The sequence below is a fragment of the Sciurus carolinensis genome, chromosome 5 (assembly GCF_902686445.1).
Source record: "Sciurus carolinensis chromosome 5, mSciCar1.2, whole genome shotgun sequence".
Taxonomy (NCBI): Eukaryota; Metazoa; Chordata; class Mammalia; order Rodentia; family Sciuridae; genus Sciurus; species Sciurus carolinensis.
The window spans coordinates 64205049-64230503 of record NC_062217.1 but is presented as its reverse complement, the minus strand read 5'-3'; the positions used below and the strand labels follow the sequence as shown (position 1 = coordinate 64230503).

Here is a 25455-nt window from a genome sequence, read left to right as displayed (position 1 = left end):
TGACAAAATTCTTTTCAAGGGAGGTTAATAGGACTTCAAATGTAATAAGAGAGTCTGTCTGCTCAGGGGTGATGTTTCCTTTCAGGCAACAGACTGACAATCTAGCTTTGATTGAGCTAGATCCTTTGGTGGAAAAGCAGCTGTTCCAATCACAGCAGATACTGGATTAGTCACTGATGAAGATCTCTGAGCACTGGGGAACAAACTAACATTGCCAAATTTTCAACATTATCATTCATTTTCCCCTCTTCATGCCTTTGAACACAGACAAAATATGAAAGAGAGGAAATATACAGAAAACCTCTGTAGGCATGAGGCACTGTTTTCCCTTGTGAAACTGTTCTACCCATGAACTCTGTATTCATCATGTTGCTATAAAGTTCTGTGAAAATCAAACTTCTTTCATCAGCACGCTATACTAACTAATAAATAGGCTCAGGGTTTGTTTAGCACTGAATGGGATTATTGTTTCCCTGTGAAATGTCTTAGAAACTGCATAATACAAATGCCTGAATATATTTTATTTGTATGATTCCCAGACATTGAAGTAAAAATATTTTTCTTATGGCTTATGGGATATGATAGCATTTTATCATTACCTTATTTATTATTCTTAAGCAGAAAACTTGAAAACTGTATGAAACTCATTTCTCTAAGGAGTGTTACTTCTAATATGAATCAATTTTATTTTGTAGATTCTAATTATGTGAGTTTATTTTTTTAGCATAGGACAATAGTGAAATAAGAGTTTGATATATTATGGAATGATATAAAGTATATGAAATTTTGTCATTTTGTTGTAAAAATGAAAATGTTTTCATAACTGTGCTAGCCCAAGAATATATTATTGGAAAATGTAGTACTTTCTTTGTTCTATAGTAAGTTTATATTTACATCTCTTTATTTCAGCTTTTATTCAATATTACATTCCATTTTTCTACAGATCCCCATGACCAGATGAAAAGTATAGATACTATGCTTTGTACAGCTTGTGTTAATTACCTTCCCATTCAAATTATATTTCCATTAATGCAGTATTTTTTAAGGGATGGATTAATATAAAGATATTTTCACATTTCAAGCTTTAACAATATAGAAGTATGTTATGATTTTATATCTTTAATGATGTTACTTTATATTTTTGGAAAGTTTATAATTCACAATCATGATGTAAATACTTTTTAACATTTACTTTAAGAGCATGTACCCTTAGACAAATAAGAATAGGTGATACAACAAAAATAAATTATACATTTTATTTTTAAGCAAACAAATAAATGAGTTATTTACAATGTTAAAGCAAGGTCTATATACATGAGACAGGAAAATCATAACATGTACTCTAGGCAAAAAGCATTTTCTTGATGTAATGTTTTCAAAAAGAAGACACATTTTCTTGATTGACATGAAATTTACTCTGTTTTCTATTTTATAACTTGGCAAAAAGCAAGGCAAATGTAGATTTAAAAACTATTCCTATTTGGAATACTTTCAGAGTCATGCTTTCTAATTTACTGTAAGCATTTGAAATGAAATCAGGTACATAGTTATGGAAATCTGCCATTTGCAGAGTGTCTTTGGGCAGCACACAGAATTAAAACATTCACAGATTTTCACTTTCCTAAACATGTAGCTAATTTGGGCCTGAGATTCAACTTCTCAAACCATCAACAATCAAAGTCATTTTATTATAATAAAATATTGCATTAAATATTGCCTTAATGAATGCAATTTTTTCCTAATCAAAGTGAAGTTAATCTGAAATCCAATGGAACTTTAAAAAGAATGGGAAAGAGGAGAAGAATAATGCTTTCAAATGCATAGCCGTAAAGAATATTTCTAATTGAAAGTTCATGACTTTTCTAGTAGCTAGAATGGTCCTACAGAGTCTACACCAAAAGTTCTATCTATGATGGTTAAACTGGTCTAATATTTTTTGCATTGGTGAATTCTTAAGGTAATACACATGATTCTCATTTTTTTCTTATCTTTTTCGATTCATTGTACACAAATGGGGTACAACTTTTCATTTCTCTGGTTGTACAGGGAGTCACACCATTTGTGTGTAAACATACAAGTACAAAGGGTAATGATGTTTGTCTCATTCCATTATCTTTTCTCCTCCTTGCCCCCTCCCCACCCCTCATTCCCTCTACACAATGCATTCTCCCTCCATTCTTCCCTCACTCCTCCCTCCCTGTTAGGTATCAATCCTTAGCAGGAAGAACGAAGTGAAGCAGGAGGTATCACAATACCAGAACTTCAACTATACTACATAGCAATAGTAACGAAAACAGCATGGTATTGGCACCAAAATAGACAGGTAGATCAATGGTACAGAATAGAGGACACAGAGACGAACCCACATAAATAAATTATCTCATGCTAGACAAAGGAGCCAAAATCAATGGAGAAAAGATAACTTCTTCAACAAATGGTGCTGGGAAAACTGGAAATCCATATTCAGCAAAATGAAAGTAAATGCCTATCTCTCACCCTGTACAAAACTCAATTCAAAATGGATCAAGGACCTAGGAATTAGATCAGAGACCCTGCATAAAACAGAAGAAAAAGCAGGCCAAATCTAAACCATTTTGGCTTAGAACCAGACTTCCTTAACAAGACTCCCAAAGCACAAGAAATAAAAGCAAGAATCAAAAAATGGGATAGATTCAAAATAATAAGTTTTTTCTCATGTTTCTTGGTTATGTTCTATTCAGCTGCTACAGGGTTATCCTATAATTCAGCAGTCCTTACTGAGTCACAGAGGAAACCTAACAAGGTTATAGAGAGATAGACCATATTTGCAAAGTGACTGCTTAACTGAAAAAAATTTTTAACAGAGGAACACATTGCCTACAGAGAAGTGGCATGTGCTATATACCTTATTTTCCTAACATGTTCACATAATTAAATAGGAACACTGGAAATTTTTAATTCATTTATATATTATATATGTATTTATACATGCATATATATATATTTGAGATAAGATTTTTTTAAATTTTGTTTATATTTGCTGCCAAATATGATACAGTTTTTTTCCCATTCAGTTTACCTAAATAGGTTATAAAACATCAAAAATTTTGCTTTTCTAACAAACGTATTTTCCTTTAACTATATTTCATTGCATTTTCAAGGCAAACATCAAATTTTGATAGTTTACGATTTTGAATTTCTCTACAAAATCTACTTATCTTTCAACCCACAGAATTTGAAAGCAGTAATACATGAAATGTGAATTTAAACAATATAGTATTCCATTACAAATTCTACTTAATAGTGTTTCCACGTCAAACTCTACATGATTATATTACTGTCAAACTTTAACATAATAGTCCAAAGGGCAAGCATTATTATAAGTTCTAAAAGACAATATCACAATAGTTTTTTTATTAAATATACTTGAAATTTTGTTTGAAATACAATCTAACTAAAATGAAATTATGCATACTTGCAATTTCAATTATATAATCCAATTTCATATTTAAAGTGAAATTCTTCACAGAGTAAACCATACCAAAAACTAAATAACTTTTATTTCTTAAAATTTTTACAGAAAATAAATAGGTAAAACACTTTGGGAAATTAAATTGCATAGCAAAATGGCAAAAAGAATGTTTTCAGTCTGCTTAATTTTATTCTGAGTAGTACATTCATTGGAATTGCAATTTATTTGTAACTATATTTAGTGAAATGCACTTATTGTTAACACAAAACAATTTTTTATAAACAAATTGTATTTATTATACCTTTTTCAGTATGAAAGAACAAATACCCTAGTGTTTCCTCTGCAGAGAAATCACAAGATAGCTATATGATTCTAGTTCTTGGGTATGGTTATTTTAAAGCAGTCTTTGAGTGTTGGGCTTATGTGGAGTTTATATCATAATAACTTTGGGTCAGCATGCACAGCAAGGTGAGCCTCTTGAAGTAGTATTAAAGGACAAGCTGTAGTCATGCTATTTTTGTGGTTCCCAGTCTCATTCTCCAGGAGCAAATACTTCCTGGATCAAATATTTACTTCGTATTCACTATTGTTTAATGTAGGGACAGAGAAGCACGCACTGCCCCATATGTCCTGAGCATATAAAAATCTCCTTTATAACCATGAAGTGAGGGATCTTTTGATATCTAGTTCTTGTCTACTGTTATACTGGTTATCACAAAACAAAACAAAACAACCTGCAATTAATTGTTTGGGGATCCAATTCCCTAGAAAACCACCAACATTTTATAAGGAATTAAAAAAGGAACTTGACTAACACTCAAGGATGATTAATTAAATTCTGGTCAAATTGTACTCAGGTATTGAATTCTTAGCTAGGATTACTGAGGAACTGGTAAGGACTGAATTCCTGTAGCCACTAGCAGTCACATGGTACAGTCCTAACTCCCAGTGTGATGCTATTTGGAAGTAGAACCTTTGGGAAGTAATTAAGTTTAGATGAGAATAAAGCACTAATGATGGAATTATTGCTCTTAGAAGAGGAAAGAAATTTCTTTCCACATCCATGCACTAAGGGAAATTCTTGTGAATACACAGCAAAGTGGCTGTCTATAAGCTAGGGAGGGATCGATCTCTCATCAGAACTAAAAAGTAATTGTAAAGATAAATAATTTAATGATAACAGAAAGACAGAAGCTATCATTTTAAAACATAGCAGAACCATGGACATTGAAGTATCACAGAATTACTTTGTACCAATGAATCTTATTTTAAGGTACTTGGTGGACACTGCCCATGTTATACTTCTCTAACTGATGTGTAGGTCTTGGGTGCATACTACCTGTTCCAAAATACCTATTTGACTGTGGAGAATTTCCAAAACTTTTTGTTTCATATTTCTACATAGGACAAATTTCTAAAACTAAAGTATGTCTTATTTCTCTTTAGCTGAAAGGCATGGATCCAGAGATTCTTCCCTTAGAAATTCATGTAATGCTAATAGTTCCCCATAATGTCCTTCATATTGAGTCACAGAAATTTTATTTTTGGTCTTTCTTTAAGAAAATGAACATGCTGAAACATTATAGATTTGTAAATAATGAAATACTTTTTTGAGGCTTAGAACCAAATTAATACTTAAGATGCAGTTGATAATTATTCTAAGTGTGAAAACATCCAAATTATTGATATTGACAAAGTTTCAAGGACTTTTCATTTGTAAACTAAATTATGTTAAGATTATCAAAATGGTATTCATATTTATTATTCTAAGGGAAAAATTCTAATTTGCAATTATTATATAAATATTTGCAGACAAACAACTTTTCTGGTTTGAATCTTTAATGTTCCTCTAAAACTCATGTATTAGGCAATACAGGAATGTTCACACATTAAATAACTTGATAACTAGAGCTGTAAACTCTCCAATGGATTAACCCATTTGATGGATAATAATTTGAATGGAATACTACATGTTAACTATAGGGAGATGGGGCATGGCTGGAGGAAGTAGGTCACTGGTAGTGTAGCCTCAGACTATATCTTGTCCCTGGCTCCACTCTCTCTTTCTCTGCTTCCTGGCTTTCATGACCTGAACATCTTTCCTACACCATGGCCTTCCGTCATGATATTCGACCTACCCTCAGATCCAGAGCAGTGGAGTCTGCTAACCATGGACTGAACCTCTGAAACTGTGAGCCCACAATAAACTCTTTCTCCTCTAACTTGTTCATGTTAGGTATGGGGGTCACAGTGATGAAAAGCTGACTAACAGAGCAGGTTTATAAGTATTTTATTATTTATAAACTAATACCAATTTTTTTCTAAATTTGAGAAGCAAAGAAGAAATCACATTAACTTAGGATTCATTAGAATTTAAGAATGTTAAAACTACATTACTTTTACTATCTTCTTTTCAATGGGTAAAAAAAGCATATTTGAGTTATTTTTGGAATATTCCAAGAAAATATAAAAATAGTTGAAGTTTAAAAACAGTCTGCATTTATACTTGAACTTGGGATAAAATAATAATACTAAAACATTTTGTTAGAGGAAATGAAACACAAACAGTGTTCATGGTATCCATAAGTAATACATAGCTACAAGTAATAATTTTAAAATATAGAACAATACATACCAATGATTATGAATAATTGAATTCCTTTCAAAATATCTGACTTTGAGAAAATGGTTAGGAGTATGCCAAAGTTCAGGTATTTTACACAACATTTGGTGCATATAAAGAAAAATATCATTTAAGGACTAAATACCATTGCCATTTTATAGAAGCATAATACATATTTTAATTTACATATATTATTTGTCATACTTTGAAATAAATGATTCATATTGTAATTTCCTTGTGCATACATTTGTAAATAATGAGTAGTTCATTTCCATTTATAATTTATTACTTAAACAAATTATAAAACTAGGTACTAAAAAGTTGACTCTCCTGATTCTTTATTTCCACCTAACTTCTTAACTTACTTTAACAATTAGCTGTTATTTATAAATAATTTGAAATAAGTCAGATATATCTTTGCATTTGTTTAGATGTATGTAACTATGTAGTGTTCCCATAGAAGCTCAAATCAGATGTTTTCTTAAACTTTAATATCAATGTATATATCATGCTACTGAATTTTAACAAAATATATTTCTTGGGAAAGAAATGATATCTTTCTATTGCATGCACATTCTTGTTTCTCTGTAGTCTTGTATTACACATATCATTTAACTGAAAAAGGGACTTTTGTTTTTCAGTCTCAACAAAACTTAGAACAGGAAAACATGATCCAGATGGCTAATTTTTTAAACATGTAATTTATTTTATTTTAGCAAATGTTATCATTTAAACAACATTTAACTCATGTAACATGTAGTATACTCTATTTCCTTATGTGTATTTCATATATAAAACTTTAAAAACTAAGAAAAATTTGAAACATTTCAATGACTAATATTTGTAGCATTTTTCTTATTTTTGAAAATTAAAAGTTATTCAAGAATTTCATTAATTTCTAATAGTCTACTGTTTAAAACTTGTCCAAAGAAATAAAAATTGTAATGTGAGCCAATATTATCTGACCTTTTTGATTTGCAGCACTGGAATAATTCAAGAGATTTAGCCTCAGAAGAGATCATTTACTGGAATTTAATATGAACACTTTTGTATGTTGGTAATGCTAAACTATTAAATTATAACTTATTGGTTCCATATTACTACTATGCAATCTTTGAATTTTAAAATATTAGATATTTAACCTGTTTCCATTTACTAAAATTTTGTGTTGATATTATGTCATACTGATAAAGCCAAAAAGAAGTCAAGTTAATTATAAGCTACAATTAATCTGCCCTGAGTTAAAAGTTATCTAACTATCAGGAATAGTATATGAACTAGTTTTAATATAAATGACTCTTTGCATTAATATATCAAAACTTTAAAGTATTTAATCAACTTATCTAAAACTAAAGCCATCACCCAGGTTTTAAGTTAAACTGTTTTGATCCTAGAATATAGTTTTCCAGGAAAAAATGACATGGAAAAGAGCTCATAATTTTTAAAAAATTTTCTCTTTTATTTGTAATTTCTTACCCATCTACATATTTTTTATAAATAATTAACACCAAATACAGTGATAATTTTTAATGATTGATAATCCCAAATTTTTCCAAAGAGATGAAAAAAGGAAAGAAAAAAGAATTTATGAGAGGGCACATCGTATATATAAATTTGTAAATATATAAATCAATCATAAATTCACTTATAAATTAATCACAAAATAATTTATACATTGTAAATATATGTAGCTTTATGCATTAATCACTGTAAAGCCCAATTATTTTTCTTTCAAAAATAGAAAGAAAAGGCTTAGATTCAAGAGAAACATTTTGATATATATGTTAGAAATAAATATTCTTTTTGGTAATAAAGAGCAAAAACTGTTACTAAATGTTGAAATAGTAGTTCTTTAAAAAATTCATTAACAATTACCTATTTCATTCCAAACTATTTTTTTAATTTAGTGTTCAGAATAAAAGAAGATAGTAAGACAGCTGGTGTTTCATATATAAGAAAAGAAATAGATCCAAGAATGTAAACATTTTCACTTACATATTTCCATAGCATCTAGTAACTAATACATTATACTCCTATTCTGACTTAGATCTACTCTGTTATTTTTTATACCTTTTATATATGAGCCTTTATGTGTTTTTACAGTCTTCCTATTTCCTCTAATAGTAATATAAATAGGTTAAGTAAATTCATTTCAAGTTAAAATTATAGTGTTACATTACTTATTTAATTACATGTTGCCATTTTATATTAATGTATTCACTTAATGAACATTTGTGTATGGATGTAGTATAATTACTTATCAATGTACAAGAAAAAACCAGTGAGTCTTTGTTAAATATTCAACTCATTAATTTTAAATATATATATAACAAACCAGTATCATTAAAAATGAAATGCAATTCATGAAAAAAAGTAAGATTGAAAAAATTCAAGGAATAACGGAATCTAAACAAATACTGAGGAAGAGGGAAATTAAAGATTTGGAAGTGTTAAAAGTTGTATACAAAAGATTCATAGACACTAAAACCTGTAGTAGCAAAAGAGAGACAATATAGTTTAAAACTCCTGGTTTTACTCTATTGTTCCCTTTGGTGCAGGATTTTTGGCATTAAAATTTCTTATTTTTCACTATTGGAAACTATTACTTTACCTCATAAGCAGCTTTTAAATTCCTTCCATACTTTAAGAGCTATTATGAGGAAACTGTTTACATTTTCATGGAGTTACTTTGGATTTAGAATAGAATTCAACTGTATTTGAAAGATCTTAATTATGTGAATACTTATGATAAGTTCATTGAAAGTTATTTAATTCTTAACCAGACATGTTTATGAATAACATAAGCAATTGCACTTGATTTATAAACAACTCTCTAAGAAGAAAGGAAATGGAAAAATTGATCTCTAGAACTTTTTGCAATAAGTAGTAAGATCATGACAATATTGAATTAAAATATGTACTGCATTCCTCTTGGAAATGTGCATTTTATTTGTATTTATTTGTCAGTATAATGAATTCCTACACTCCTTACTCCTCTCACTATAGGAGTACTATCATAGGCTTTAATATTTTTAATTACTGATGCCACATTCTTATTTTTTAAAATCATTATTAATAGTGATTACATATTATTCACAGATCTTGGCTGACCTAGAAAACCATGCACTATTTAAGAATGATTTGGAATGTCAAAAGCTGATTCTGGAAGCAATGAAATATCATCTACTGCCAGAAAGAAGAACTTTAATGCAAAGTCCAAGAACTAAACCCAGAAAATCTACAGTTGGAACTCTGTATGCAGTAGGAGGAATGGATAACAACAAAGGTATATAATTTTAGATCTTTATTAAGACAAACCCTGTGCCACACCATGGCTTATTATTTTATTATTATAATCTGGATAAGTCAATAATGCTTGCATAAAGTTAACTTTAACAATTATGATTTAAGTTTAAGGGAAAATTAAAGACCATTTGTTTTTCTGGTCTGTATTTTCCATTTCTGTTTATTCATCTTTAAATTCTTTATTCATTTCTTGTGCATTATATACAAGATTTCAAATGAAATGAGAAAAGAATTAAAACTTTGAAAACACAGGCCAATTTGTTGCATATATTGAGAAGTGCATTTTAGATATAAATAAAAGAAACACAATATGTCAGGGACATGCTTGCTGCAGTACAATGATGATAAGATTCTGCATTTGAGAAGCTGAGACATTCAGATAGAATTCAGACATATAAACAGACAAGTATGAATTAGTGTAATAACAGTAGTAGTTTTACTTCATGAATTTAATGTGTGTACTTATCTAACCCTTCAAAAAGAAGTGTTTAAAAGTTTAACACACACATTCAAATATTTTGTCCTTACTTTTCTATAGTTATTGGAAACTAATCTCATGAATATTTGTCCTCTTTAGGTTTCTTATGTGTGTCTGCCTTTTGTTGAACAAATATACAATATGAAAAAGTATAATTTGATATATTTGTATGTAAAAAGTAATATAATTAACTAAAATATATTTCAAGTACATACTAAAATGTAATTGGTGACAACAGTATAAGTACATATTTGACCTCTTTTGAAAGAATTTTGCTGTTGAAGAAACAAAATGAAGTAACTAAACTTATTGTAACAGGAGATACCAAAATAGTATATAAAGAAAAACTAATTATATAATAGGAAAGAACTCATATTTCTATATTTTATCAGTCAAAAAGATGTCCTACGACTGATAGTTCCCATGGCTTTTGTTTTTGAAAAGTTTAACTCCTATATACTAGGAAGTTAATTTCTAGTAATTATAACATTAAAATGAGCACTAAAGTATTAACATATGTAAGTTAGAAAAATTAAAGAAACTAGAATTCCTTTATAGTTACTTAGTAAATCAAGAGAATAAAGGGGCCAAATGTATCACATTGCAGGAGATGACTATAACTCCTTAATAAAAAAAAATAAGGTACTGGGAGAAGGTGCTAAACTATAGAATACATTGTTATAGAAATTAGGAAATGCCTCTAAACTTCATTGAAGCCAATGGAATCTCATTCATTTGGGTTAGTTTTTGTTTCAGTCAGTTTTCTCACTGCTGGACCTGACCAGAACAATTTAAGAGGAGGAAAAGTTTGTTTGCTGTTCACAGTTTCTGAGGTCTTGAGCCCTAGATGGTCAACTCTATTGCTCTGGACCTGAGGTGGGGCAGAACATTATGGCAGAAGGGTGTTGAAGAAGAAAGCAGTTCAGAACATGACAATGAGGAAGTAGAGAGAGCTCCACATATCAGGGAAAAAATATAAACCCCAAAGGCACAGCCCTAGTTATCCACTTCCTCCAGCTGAAGGAAAGTAACTGTCTATAGTTACTTTCCAGTTAATTCAGATCAATGGATTAATGCACTGTTTTGGTTAAAGCTCTCATAATACAGTCATTTCACCTTTAAACATTTTTGTATTGCCTTACACATGAGTTTTTCGTGGACACCTCATATCTAAACCATAACAGTCTCTTTCTGAAAGGAAATAATCAAGAATTGTTTTGATGGTTACTTCTATGTTTCATTGTGACTAGGTTAGGGATACTTAAGTTGTTGCAAAATATTATTTCTGATGGTGTTTCTAGAAGAGATTAGCATTTTATTCAACAGACTGAGCAAAGAAGATTGAATATCATATTTCCTTCACTAATGTAGTGAACATTTTCCAATCCCTTGAGGTACTGGATAGAGCAAAAAGGCACAGAAAAGAATTTACTTTCTCTCCTGGAGGTGAACATACATCCTTTGTCCTCAATCTTCATAGTAACATATTTTCAGAAACTCAAACTCCAGTAATTATAGCAGCAGTGAACTTTACTCCCCCTCCACCATGGCCCCATTGCGTCCTGTTCCTGGGTTTTGGACTCAAGAATAAATTACATTGCTATCTTCCCTGATTCTGCAGCTTAAAGACTGCATATAGTGGGGACTTTTTTTGTTTTTTTGAGTATCAGGGATTGAACCCCAGCAGCACTCCACCACTGAGCCACATCCCAGCCCTATTTTGTATTTTATTTAGAGAAAGGATCTCACTCAGTTGCTTAGTGCCTTGCTTTTGCTGAGGTGGGCTTTGAACTTGTGATCCTCATGCCTCAGTTTTCCCATCCACTGGGAATACAGGCATGTAACACAGTGCCCAATTAGTGGGGACTTTTTAATCTCCATAACTGAGTGAGCCAATTCCCATAATTCTCTCTTACAAATCTATATACCATATTAGTTCTTTTTCTCTAGGGAACGCTGACTAATGTGTTGATGGTTTATATAAAACTGATGCAAAATATATTTTAACTTTACAAAAATTTTACAGTAACTTTACCACAGAAAGACATTACATATTTTTTATTCTTTCTTTGCTATATATCTTTCTTCCATATACATTCTATGGATTACAAGTTTGTGGACATTATGATTTCATTTAAAAATGTATTTTCTACTTGAAGTAATAATGTAGTATCCTAGTTTTCTTACCAAATTATAATATCAGGACTATTGAGAAAAGCTAATATTACTTCAATTAATAATAATAGCTTTGGCTTAATGAAATCTGAGTTTTAGTCATTATGATTGATTAGTTGATTGATTGATTCATTCATTCAAGAAAACTAATTAAGCATCTATTCTGTGCCATGACGTCAGCTCTAGAAAATTGCTCTTTATTCAATTCATGAGTAGTGTTGCAGTTATCAAATAAAATTAAGATAATTTTCAAAAATATGAAATACACATAACTGTCAGTTAAAAGCAATAGATAACTTGTTGCTTTGAGAACTAAAGAAATGACACAAATGAATTCTGTCCCTTCTCTCCATTTTCTCTTTCTCAGAGCCTCACTTCTTTAATATACCATCAAATGCTATTATTTAAGATGATATTATGGAAGTTTTAAGAGAAGGGATAATGGTTTTAAAATGTCTTTTTAAAGTGATGAAACAGAAAATGTCTTATCAGATAAAAATCTTCTGACCAACAAATTGTTAGAAATTATAGTAAAATAAAAACAAAGAAGATTTATCTCAGTCAAGAAGCAAAGGTATTGAAGATTTATCTCAGTCAAGAAAGCAAAGGTATTAACCTCTATCTACATTGTCCTTATGAGAGTAATAAATACCAAGTAACATAAACTATATGATGTAATATTCTATGCCCTAGAACAGAAGCAGAAACACATGATTATAATGTTGTGGTAAGTTTATTTTATTTGTTAAATAATCTGATTTTAGGAACTTCAATAAATACATTCCCCCTAGTCTCAGATTTTTATAAATATGAGTCTATACATATTTGTCTAATTTCAAAGTCAAATGAATATCATTTGTTTTTAAAGAATGCATATTCTATGGGAAAATGCCAATATCAATTCCATTTGCACATCTGCAAAGAATAGTATTTTTTAATAAAAAAACAAAAATATTAATTGAACATTAAACAATAAATTCATATTAACAAGAAATCACTGCAATTTTGAAGAAGCAAAGCATATGACTAATTTGAATTTTTATCTGTTTCATACTTTATCTTATTTAACTGATTTCCGCAGATTACTAAACATCATGAAAATTTTCTCTCTAAAATTTTTATGTGATTCACACACTTATTTCAGCAGGAATGTATTTTCCAAACAATTACATTTATCTAATCCTATTTAACATTAATTTTTTCAGTAATATGATTGGCATATTAGGTAGATAAATCCTGTGACTGTAATACAGTTGCTGCAGCATAAAATAATAGGAAAATACACAGTCTATTGAAATATTTGCCAGAATTTGAATATCTCTAATCTCACATTGTTGTCTTCTGAAATTGAAGAAATTCTTTGAAAATTAAATTTCCTTTGAAATTCCTGAATCTCTTTGATTTTGGAATGAATAATGCCCATTTAGTTACTGCTATAGTTATCCAGTAAGGTAGGAACTTTAAAAAGTATGAGAATATAGGGGTATTTAAAAAGATATTCCTGATTAATTCAGCATAAAACATGGGGAAATTAATTGAGGAGACTTTTAAGAATACCATATCTTAGTAGTATGTGAATTGTACCTTAGATAAAACTCATAAATTTAGATAAAAATTTTAGCACTTAAATCAATCTTCAGAGAAACTGTTCTTCCTGGTAAATCAGAAACTTCTAGAAGCCCAATTTCTCAAGTCATTTAAAGTTCAACTAGGACATTTTCAAGGTAATCCTTGTATAAGCATCATGATTTTATTGCTTAAAAAGTGCTTTCTACATCTTATTAACTTATCTGTAAATAGTTATTAAGATTTTTGTCTTAAAATTGTGTCCACTTTTCTGGAAGGGTAATGAGAAAAATGGAACAAACATGAAAAAGAAAAAGAAAACCATAAAAAGTAAGAGAAATAAAAATTTAAAATACAGCAAACAATTTAGAACTTGCATTACTAATTTGAAGATCTATGCAAGAGTCAGTGCAATCTTCTGTAATTATTTATCTATTTATATTGTGGCTTTGAAAGGGCTATGCAGTTTCATTGGGTTCCTCTTCAGCTCCTTAATTACTTGGATTCAGACGATATCTCATGGATTTCATAAACTCTAGGAATAACAGTGGCAGATGTCCTGCAGATATTATGATATTTCAGAGCATTGCTTTTTTTCTGTTCTTTCTTTTTCTATTAACAGGTACCTGCATTTAATAATTATGCACACCTTATGTGCATATTTTTGTGTCAGTTTCTATGTTAAGAACTGGCAGAGTACAATGGAGAGCATGATCCCTCACTCACAGAGCTACCAACTTTATCTGGGAAAATAAATTCTCTCTGCGACCTGTGCAGGGGGGGATTCAGCAAACCATATAGAGGTGTGGGCCAGCTAGAAATAAAAGGTTGAAAAAATAGTATTAAGAAATAAAGACAAAGAACACAGGAAATATAGTTTAATGGGGGCTTTAAGGGTTGAAAAGACTTGATGGGTCTGATCCTAACAAAGGAAGAAGGCCAGTGAATGTTTTATTTATATTGAAACACATCAAAGGGGGATTTATTGTGAGAAAAACTTTCAAGATAAACAGAAATTAGAGGCCATAGAAAACTGACCTGATTAGAGACTTATCACTTGCACAGTAATTCGTCCTCTTCCAGGCAGCTGGCACCTCAAGAGTATTTGACTTACTGGTATCTCTTTTCACCTCCTGGGAGTTGCACATTTGGACCTAAGGCTGTCTGATCCAATAACTTCCACAGTATCATAGAATTCTCGTTAAGCAGTTCATTGCCAAGGCAATCAGCAGTCTCAGATGGGTGAGATAACACCAAGAGTTCTCCAAGGCACAAACCGCCACTTAGAGATGACTCAGACAAGCCAACAATTCATTTGAGGCTCCCGACAGCAAATAGTAAACAAAATAATTAAAATGAACATTACAAAAAGGGAATTGTAAATGCAATGAATACAAGGTATAGGTACCAGACAGTCTAGCTTAGAAGTATAGAAGTATAATAAAAGTGGTTTTTTATCAAAATATAAAGAATTATTAGGCATTAGTTTAGAAAATTATTTTTAGCAATAATCATGCCATGGACAAACCTCATTGGCTATGATAGAGCCACTGCACAAAGTTATAGAAAATTACTATAAGAGGAATATGGCTAAAAGAAAATGACTGCATATCTATCAAATATAAAGGTGTACATTTGGAGGAATATGGCATCTTCAAGGAATGGGAGAAAACCATTATGGCTGGAATATAACCAGTAGGTAAAAAAAAACACACTAGTGGAGAAAAGATACATACTAATTTTAGCAGAATATTTAGTAGGTTCTATTCTACTCCATAAGTACTTATAGGCAAGTGATATTCTTATGGAGAAAGTGGCTTTTTAAGTATTTTTTTTTTTTACAGACTGCATTTTGATTCATTGTACACAAATGGGGTACATCATTTCGTTTCTATGGTTGTGCGCTATGCAGATTCATACCATTTGTGTAATCATATATGTACATAGGGTAATGATGTCTGTCTCAATCCACCACTTTTCATATTCTCCCTCCATCTCATTTCCCTCTATGTAATCTAAAGTTCCTCCATTCTTCTCTCACTCCCCACCCCCCACGTCCATTATATATCATCATCCACTTATCAGGGAAAACATTCTACCTTTGGTTTTGTGGAAAATATTTTGAAATCAGAGAAATATCTGTTCAAATCCAGGTACATCACCTAATATTTTTAATCTACTTTTTCTCAGCATTATGCTTGATTTTTGTACAAAAATGATGAGAAGGAGTATGCAAAGACAACTAATAACAGAGAACATTTTAGCAGGCTTGTTTTTTACTAAAAAGTCTACCAGTTCTCTGTAGTAACCTGGTCTGAGTTTCCTAACTGAATTATGGAAAAAGAAGAGTGTAGAAACTTCAGAAGTATGAGAATACAAGGACTTCCTGAAATAATAGCAATCTGCTGATTGTGGTGTCTTATTTCTGTAACCCAGTGATTTGGGAGGCTGAGGAGAGAGAATTGCAAATGCAAGGAAAGCATCTGCAACTTAGCAAAACCCTGTCTTAAAATGGACATCATTACCCTATGTACATGTATGGTTACACAAATGGTATGAATCTATATCATGCACAATCATAGAAACAAAAAATTGTACTCCGTTTGTGTACAATGAATCAAAATACAGTCTGTAAAAATAAAAAATAATAATAAAAAAGATGATTGAATGGAGCAAAACAGGTTTGCTTAGTGAGATAAAAATAATTAAAAAAATAAATAATTTTAAAAGGTTCAAGAATGAACTCAGAAGTTCAGTAACCATGGGTTCAATGCCAAAAAAGTAATAAATAAACAAATAAGAGATAGTGATGTGATGCAGGGCAGGAATAAGACCACAAGGTAGTCATGTAGATGATACATACATGAACACCATATGTGTAAGGTAAATGTCTTTTAGGCCAGTTCAAACAACATTCAAGAATGATGAATCAAGAAAAAAAGAACTAAGTGATAAATGGAATCTTGTAGTATACTTTTTCAAGCATTATAGTTTGGATTTTGAATGTCTCCCAAAGGCACATGGGTTGAAGGTGTGGTCTCAACATATGGTGATATGGAGAGGTGGTGTAACCTCTAGTAGTTGGGACCTAATCAAAGGAAGATAGGCCACTGGGGACATACTTTTGAAACGGATATTGGAACTCTGGCCCTCTCCTCTCTGTAAAGGTTAATTGGGGTTCAAGTATAAGGGCTAAGGGGAGAGCAATAAACAGGCAAGCACACAGGATGGCAAAGAGCAAAAAGTGGCTTCTGTGGGAAAGCCAGTTCAGTTTTATTATGTATTCCAGCGTCATATCAAGTTGCATTAGGTTACATAGTACAGTTAGCTTTGAGCATGTGCAGATCACATAACTTGCTTGCTTCTCAGAGTTCACTAGTACCAAATGTTATTATAATAAGATAATGTCTCCAGGTCTCAAGGACAGAGGAGTTGCAGACATTTCTAAGCCATTCAAACAGGGTTCCCCTATTGTGTCTTAAGGAGTTTTCTTGACTCAAGGACTTTTGCTCCCCTGTACATTGACTGACCTGAAATCCCTGCACCTCTCTTTCTTTTAGTTTATCCAACCTCTGAGTGAATGAATTCTAGGTGAAAAATCAGTGTGTGGGAGGTAAACGTATTATGATGTATGAATTGATTTTTTTCTAGAAAATATAGATAACTTTATGTCATCATTAAATTATGCAGGATGCCATTTGCAATACCTTCTCAAAAAATTCTGTATTAAAAATTACTTTATTATGAACAATTTCTAGTATAAAGTAGAAATAATTATAAAATAAACCACAAGTTGTCATTACATTTAAATTTCCTTCTTATGTAGAAAGATTGAATATTTTAAATTTTAATTTGTTAACCTATTTAATCATGTAAATAATGTTGAATAGTTACAGATTATTTCCTTCTTTTCTAATTATTACATATTTTATTTCAGTTTCTTGAACTAATGGGTTAGCTATACCATAAAATAAAGTGTTCAATACAGACAGCCTATCAGACACTTTTGTCATATGGTTTATTTTCAAAGGAATAATTTTAGTGATTTAGAGGATTATAGTAAAAATCTAGTAAGCAGCATAAAATCTCTGGCAATTTCTGAAAGAATGATGAATATTATATAAGAAGATAAACAGACTCTGAATACCATTAAGTTCTCTTAAATAGAATTTACTTTCCTTAGGCAGAATTTAAGAGTAAGAGAAAATCATCTTTCAAAAAAGAATTAGATAATTTGAGACTAAGACTAGGTATTTATTAGTACTGCCCTACTCCTGTTTTGCTTTCAATATTTATAACAGGGCCACTAATTTTTGGTGGTCCCTGAATGTCATTTTATTTTCACTTAAGAAAAACTAGCTTAATCTAGTTCTCAGATAGATCTATGCCTTAGAACTATTCATGAGCTAAGTTTAGCATCTTAGCTTCCATTTTCTGCCTCTATGTATGTCTCATGGTATATCTTAGAAATCAGAAAATGCCAGAAAAGATGAGCAGTGATAATCAACCAGACTATTTTCTTAGGGATTCAAGTGTAAAGTTCTGACTACCTGGCTGCCCTGAACAGCAGTTGTTACCCCCAGTGCCACTACACTGCCCAGAGGCCTCAGCCAGCACAGATTGCAAAGAACTCTCTTTCTAGCACTGTTTGTGTATCAGCCATTTCTCAAGGGGAAAATGGCAAACAGTACTAGGCTCATTTCCATTCATAGTCCTTTTATAGTGGGACTTGGCCTTTTAAATGTTAGCCATCATTTTTTTAATCTTCAATCTCTTAGAAGAGCTCATTTTTTTTTTTTTTTGTATTGAAAAGTGAAGCTTAATTGAAAACCGAAGCTTTGTAGTTACTCTTTGGGGGATAGTTTTCTGATACACAATAATCCATCATGGTTAAAAGCAGAGGCACCTATTTATTTTTAATTTCAAAATTTTCTACCTGAATCTCAAATTCTTTTCTCAGATTTTTATTATAAATTTATGTAGTTTTCATCTTGTTTATTTATTTATTTACTTAGCTTCATTTATTACTTCTTACCTATAGACATCCATCTGCCTCGGTTTCCATAGGTGATTTGTTCTAGGACCACTGAGATACAAAAATCTGGAGATTTCAAGTCCCTTATATAAAATGGCACACTATTTCCCTATAACCAATATGCATCCTGCTATATACATTAAATCATCTCTAGGTTACTAGATTACTTACTAATATAACGTAAGCGCTATGTAAATAAAGATTATAATGTATTGTTTAGGGAATAATAACATGAAAAAAGTCTGTACATACTCAAGAAACACGCAAATTTTCCCCTAGTATTTTCTATCCATGGTTGGTTGAATCCATGGATACAGAATCCCCAAATATGGAATGCTGACTATACTTCAGATTTATTTCATATCCTGTGGTCAAGAATACCAACACCTAAAAACTTTGGGGGAACAAATCTACTATTCGTTGTTTCTAATGTTCTCATTCTTGTTAGTTTCATTCTTTGTGTGTTAAATAATATTATTTGAAATCATAGTTAATTTTCTTTCCTCTGTGAACTTTTGTAGGCCTAACTACAGATGTTTTCCTCCAATATGAATGAGTCTGCTTTAACCCTGAACCAAGGCTACCCTTAGAGCTATGTCAGTCTTCCTCAATGAATCAGGTTTAATGCAGTGTCTCTGGTTCCCTGTTCTCCCACCTTCTGTCAGGCCAAAGGCAGATGCTCCAGATCTCATCAAGTGTATACATGGTATACTCATCTGCCCTCTGAAAGTGCTAGCTTCCATATTAATTTAGTTCCCAGATCTCCCATCTCTGTTTTTTCAGCTACTTGATTGTGCCCTTGAGGATTTCTCTTATTTTCACTTAAGTCTAACAATGCAAAAAATTATGCAAGGTGAATACAAATAGTGATTGTGTTCTGCGTATGTCAAAAAGCTAGAAGAATGGATTTCAAATGTTTTCACCACAAACAATAAATACGTTTAACCTGATCACACTAGTATACATGTACAAAACATCACATGGTACATATAGTCAGTCAGTTTTCTGGCACTTAAACAAAATACCTGAGAAATAAAAGGAGGAAAGGTTTATTTTGGTTAATGCCTTCAGAGATTTTAGGCCATGGTTGATCGGCTCTGTTGCTTTAAGTCTATAGTAGCAGAGTATATCATGGTTAGAGTGCAACTTGGAGAAGGTGATAAATCACAAAGAAGGAAAGACAGGAAAGAACTGGGGTCCAAATATCCTCTTCAAGAGCATACACCCAATAACCTAACTTTCTTCCATTAAGTCCCACCTACCAAACCTTTTATCACCTCCCAATAGTGCAGATTGATAACCAGCTAAACATATGGCCTTTAGGAAACCCTCCAGATCCAAACTATAGCAATACCTCATTAATAAATATGCAATCTTTATGTTTTGTGTATCAGTTGAATATTTATTTAGTTAAAAAAAAATCTATTGTTGTAATTTGCCCAGGTGTACCAGAGTTATAATTTTAGGGCATTTCATCATAAGTCTTCTATTTTCCAATGGACAGAAATCTCCTGTTTCTTTGGGTTTATTATGTGTTTTGTTTCATTTCATATATTTTGAGATTTTCAGATTAGTTTTTAGATTACTTGTTTTGTAAGTAATTACTTGTTTTGTAAGTACTTGTAAGTTTTTAGATTACTTGTTTTGTTTTATAACTTTTGGAAATTTAATGTTATGTTCACAGTTAAACTAATAACAACCTACATTTTTTCAGGCGTTTTACATATTTGGAAAGTGGACTGTTGATATTTCTAAGTTTAATTAAATTTGGAGTATTCACAAATTTGGAAGTATTGTATTCATAGTTCTATATTTTACATCTCAAATTAGAAATAATCCTATCTGAAAGTATTAAACGATATTATTATTAAATTAGACTAGCTCTAATTAAAAAACAAATTATCATTCATTAACTATTTGATCCAATCCCACACATCTTTTAGTAATGATTGTAATTCAAAATGCAGAGTACAAGTAGAAATCAATAAAAGTCTTGGATCTGAGGAATCATTAGCTAACATTCAGACCTAGAAGCACAAATTCATGTTTACCCATTTGTTCTACATTAATTCTCACATACATACAAGAAGCATTAGGTTTGAAGTATAATACATTATGTATCAGTACAAATTTAATACTAATATGAAATTCCCCCAAATTATAATATTTTAAAGATATGAAAGTAGAAAATTGTTACCTAAATAACTTTCCCATTTCTGTCCTTCACATGGAAAACAACATTATGGATCAAGAATATTTGTCCTCAGTAGCTGATAATTTGGAAATAATTAAATGATTTCAACAATGAAATATATTGTAAACACCTACTGCCATATATCTCTGTATACAAAATTTCATTAACTTCCTATAATGAACTTATGTTGAGAGTATTTTTCTAGATTATTTTCATTATGTTAGAAGTTAAGAAACTTTCTTAATTTCTACTATTTAGTAGTTAAGAGGAAGAGTAAATCCAGGGGCCTGTATAATTAAAAAATTTGAATTCTTCTTACCCTTTTATCCACATTTCACCTGAAATATGATAAAATGACTTGTTTTTAAATGCCAAGAAAGACCCTGATATAATATAAATCTAACAATTTTTTTTTCTTTAAGTTTTTACTGAAGATCACACCTAGTTCTCTAATGCACTAAAGTAAACAAAAAATACCAGGTCAGCTGAATAAATTTTGTTTTATGATTTTAGAGAAAATGTTAAGAATATAAGAATGAAACAATTGAATACACTCTGTGATATTTATTCCCTTTCCTGTTTTGTAAATTAATTTTATACACATAGAATTGTTTAAATGACAAAAGCTATATAGTAACATCTTAAAATTTCATGTATATGACTATAAATTTACAAAGCTATATTTAGTATATTTTGGTATATTTTTATTTTTATAAAACAAAAGGCCTTACTGTAATAAAACAGTTTTAAATTTGATTTTTATGTTCATGTTTTTATCCTCAAAGAATAATTTATGTGAAAAAGGCAACTTTAATATTTTTAATTGAAAAATTAAAAATTCCATATATCTATATTATATAGCAGGTTGCTTTGCATATTGTATAATGGCTAAATTGAACCATCTAACATATGCATTACCTGGTATACTTACTTTTTTATTGAGAACAGTTAAAATCTCTTTCCTGGCAATTGTCAAGTTGAAAATAAATTATTACTGTACTCATGATGTTATACAGTATATCTCTTGAAAGTCTACCTCTTTTCTAAATAAAATTTTGTATTCTTGACTAACAACTCCCCAAACAACAACATCTACCTCCACCTCTGTAACTACCATCCTGCTCTCTGCTTCTGTGTTAACTTTTTAGATCTCTTGTACAAGTGAGAACATATAGTATTTATATTTCTTTGCTTGCCTTACTCCACTTAACACAGTGTTCACTGAAGGAAAGAAATTTTAAATATGAAATATAAAAATCAATTTTTTCTGTAACCAAGGATAACTAGGCTATAATACATAATATTATATAAACAACTCTACAATTCTATAGGAGGTTACTGTATTTCCTTTTATAAGGAAAGTATTAATATTCTCCCTAGAATATACCCTTATCAGCTTCAAACTGCAGTTATCAGATTTTCCTTTCCCTCCATAGCTAATCAGTTATCAAGGGCTATCTGATTTACATCTACATTTCCAGTCTCTTAGCTGAAGCTTTATCACTTCATAGCTGCTGGACGCATATATTGCATGTACTCTTCCAAGGGATTTATTGTTCTTATGACACAGAGAAATGCTATATAATGATCTTCCTAGCTCCAAGATCTCTTCAATCCCACCCACCCAGCTCATTGCTGTCAAATAAATATATCGAGACTTTCACTCTGATTATTAATCAAAATGTAAATTCAAAATTATAAGAATCTTCATAAGACCACAATGTCCACACAGTTTAACCCAATATTCTTTGTGCATGCAATAACTTTCTTTCATCATCTACTGTTAAAAATTTAACCAGCAAGTTTTTCCTATTTTTCCATCAAACATGTCTTGATATAATACTGATACTCTTTATCACATTTCACCACTCACTTCCTCAGATTTGATGCTCCACAGTAACCGTAATAATATCTATATCCACACCATATCTAATTCTACTCCTTTCTTACCTTGTCTAATTCAAATTTAAAACTTAGTCTTTGGTTACTCAATAGCCTTACCAGTTATATTGAAAACAACTGTTTTTAATCATTTTTTTGCCCAAAATATTATTATAAAATTTTAATATATAAAATCCATAGTCATAAACTAAGCATCCATATACTAATCAAGCTTATATCATGTTTATGCTTTGTAATTTTATCACATTTTTATCCATCACCTCTGTATTCATTCAGCATTTTTAAATGCATTTAAAAATTATAGAAAAGAATATACTTCATCTAAACCACATCAGCATGCATATTATTAACTAAATTTAAAGACTTGCTTAGATATTTTAACAAAATTTATATTCAATGATACACACAAATCTTAGGTGTTCCTTTAAGTGATCATTGTCATCATCCCAAAGAGCATTATCATTACCTCAGGAAATTTCCTTATATCCTTCCTTAGTCAATCTTCCCTTCTGTACTTCCAAAGACCACCCTAGACTACTTTGTAATTTAAATTGTATATTATTGATCTTCAAATTAATGAAATCACATATTTTTTACTCTTTTCTAAGACTCCTTTCAATCAGCATAATATTCCTTGGGATTCATCTGTGTTGTGTATATCACTACTTGATTCCTTTTAATTGCTTAACAGCAATCTGTTTATCTATTATGGAGTCCTGGGATGCTTCCAGTTTTAGCTATCATAAATAAATAAAGCTGCTATGATCAGTCATGCACAAGTATTTTTGTAACCAATGCATATTTACATTGAAAAGACACATATGCTGATATTATAAGACATATGCCTTGAAGAAAGATACATGAAAAAATCACAGAAAATATTTTCTTACTTCTTTGAAACAATACTAGTATATCACTAAATTTACAAAAGTTGCATTTTCATTACGCCCTGTATATCTGTTTGCTTTTTCATGACTCTTTTCTATTAATTATATTTCATTACAACCTGCATAACAACCTGGAAAGTTTTGGCATTTTTATACATATAAAATATTCTTTGTTGTACCAGAATTATAAGTTATGTTTTTATTTTCTGTTAAAGCTTTTGAAAAATTTTATGTGAGCTGTGTTTCACACTCAAGTAGTCTTGATTCCTGACTTTTAAAAAATGTGTTTATGAACATGTACCACTTAATGTGGTTCAGAAGTATAAACAAATATTTCTACAAAATGATGTCTGCACATAAGGATATACCCAACAAGGGATGATCTAATAGTAAGAGCTAAAATCATGAATAAATTATCAAGTGAATAAGAACATTTAATTTATTCTATTACACTGGAGTCATATTAGTCATGAAATCCAACCACACCTGCTGAGAGGGAGAGAAGGAAATGATTTCAATGATGAGAGTGATGCCGAGCTCAATTTCTCTGGAGTAAGCCATGGTGGGAGACCTGAAAATGCTGATGCCTTAGAAAGGCCCAGTGTCTGTGTGATATGAAGAATATAGTTGCATATTTGTTAATAATTTTTAAATTCCGTATAAACACAGGTAATGCAAAGGAAAATTAGATATTTTATTTCATGACATCAAACAAGATACTAAACCAAAAATACATTTTCATAATAGATTTAAACTTTTTAAATTATATTTATGTAAGTCCATATAAATATACATATACAAGAAATGTATAAGATTTAAATATTTCATGACTTTTGGCTTTATATTGACTTTTAGGTCTAATTCTGTACTAACAACCTCACATACCTTTGGGTGCATGACATTTTACTCATTTTAGTAAAATTTAAAGACTTGTGTGAGTTTTGTTAGCTTTAGCAGATAATTAAGTATTACAAATCTTGGTGCTTCTCATATACAAGATGGTAATAATAGAGTTCTCTCTGAGGCACTTTAGTAAATGTCAACCTAAGGCTGAGTGCAGTGGTGCACGCCTATAATCACAGTGGCTAGGGAAGCTGAGACAGGAGGATTGCAAATTCAAAGCCAGCCTCAGCAATTTAGTAAGGCCATGAGTAACTCAGTGAGACCCTGTATCTAAATAAAACACAAAAAGGGCTGGGAATGTGGCTCAGTGTTAAGTGCCCCTGGGTTCAATCCCTGGTGCCAAAAAAAAAAAAGAAAGAAAGAAAGAAATATCAACATAATGGCACATGTAAGAATTTTTAAAAATATATGATCAAAGTCATATTTTGAAATATTATGATATGTATTATTCATTGTTGGAGATTTTTGCTCACACCTATACCTCATTCATTCCTTGGAGATGAAGCTTCCATTGTTTCATAGAACAAATCAATCTAAGAAGTAAAGTCTCAATAGTAACATTTGACAAAATAGTAACAAAGTCCCTTTTGAAAGGAAATTTATGAATAGGATAAGTTCAGTTATAAAAATATAAAGTTATACTTTTGCACAACTAGTTTTCACATCTTTTAAATCATTTGTCTTTATTATTTATTGCATTATAAATTTTATATGCATCAAAACTTTAATGAGTCAACATCAGTTTTATCAGACAATTGTAGAAGTTACTGTTTTTAATATAAAAATAATTGAATTAAGTATATTTTATAGAAATTACACAAAATATATTCAAATGTATTATTTTTAATATTAGTTGCTTAGTATCACAATGTTTTAGTTTGAGTTATTTTTGTTGCACATAATTTACAATTTTCTTTTAAGTAGCTTCTTTACAA

General features: G+C 30.6%; 1 protein-coding gene and 1 pseudogene across 1 annotated transcript in view; one reads left to right on the top strand and one right to left on the bottom strand.

The window, feature by feature from the left end:
* Window positions 1-25455, top strand: part of Klhl1 (kelch like family member 1) — a 409920-nt gene that overhangs the window by 278343 nt on the left and 106122 nt on the right. Inside the window, exon 6 of the mRNA XM_047552871.1 lies at window positions 9174-9360. Coding sequence (XP_047408827.1) covers window positions 9174-9360 — 187 coding nt within the window. The remainder of the gene's footprint in view (window positions 1-9173; window positions 9361-25455) is intronic.
* On the bottom strand, window positions 15042-15161 carry LOC124986062 (uncharacterized; annotated as a pseudogene).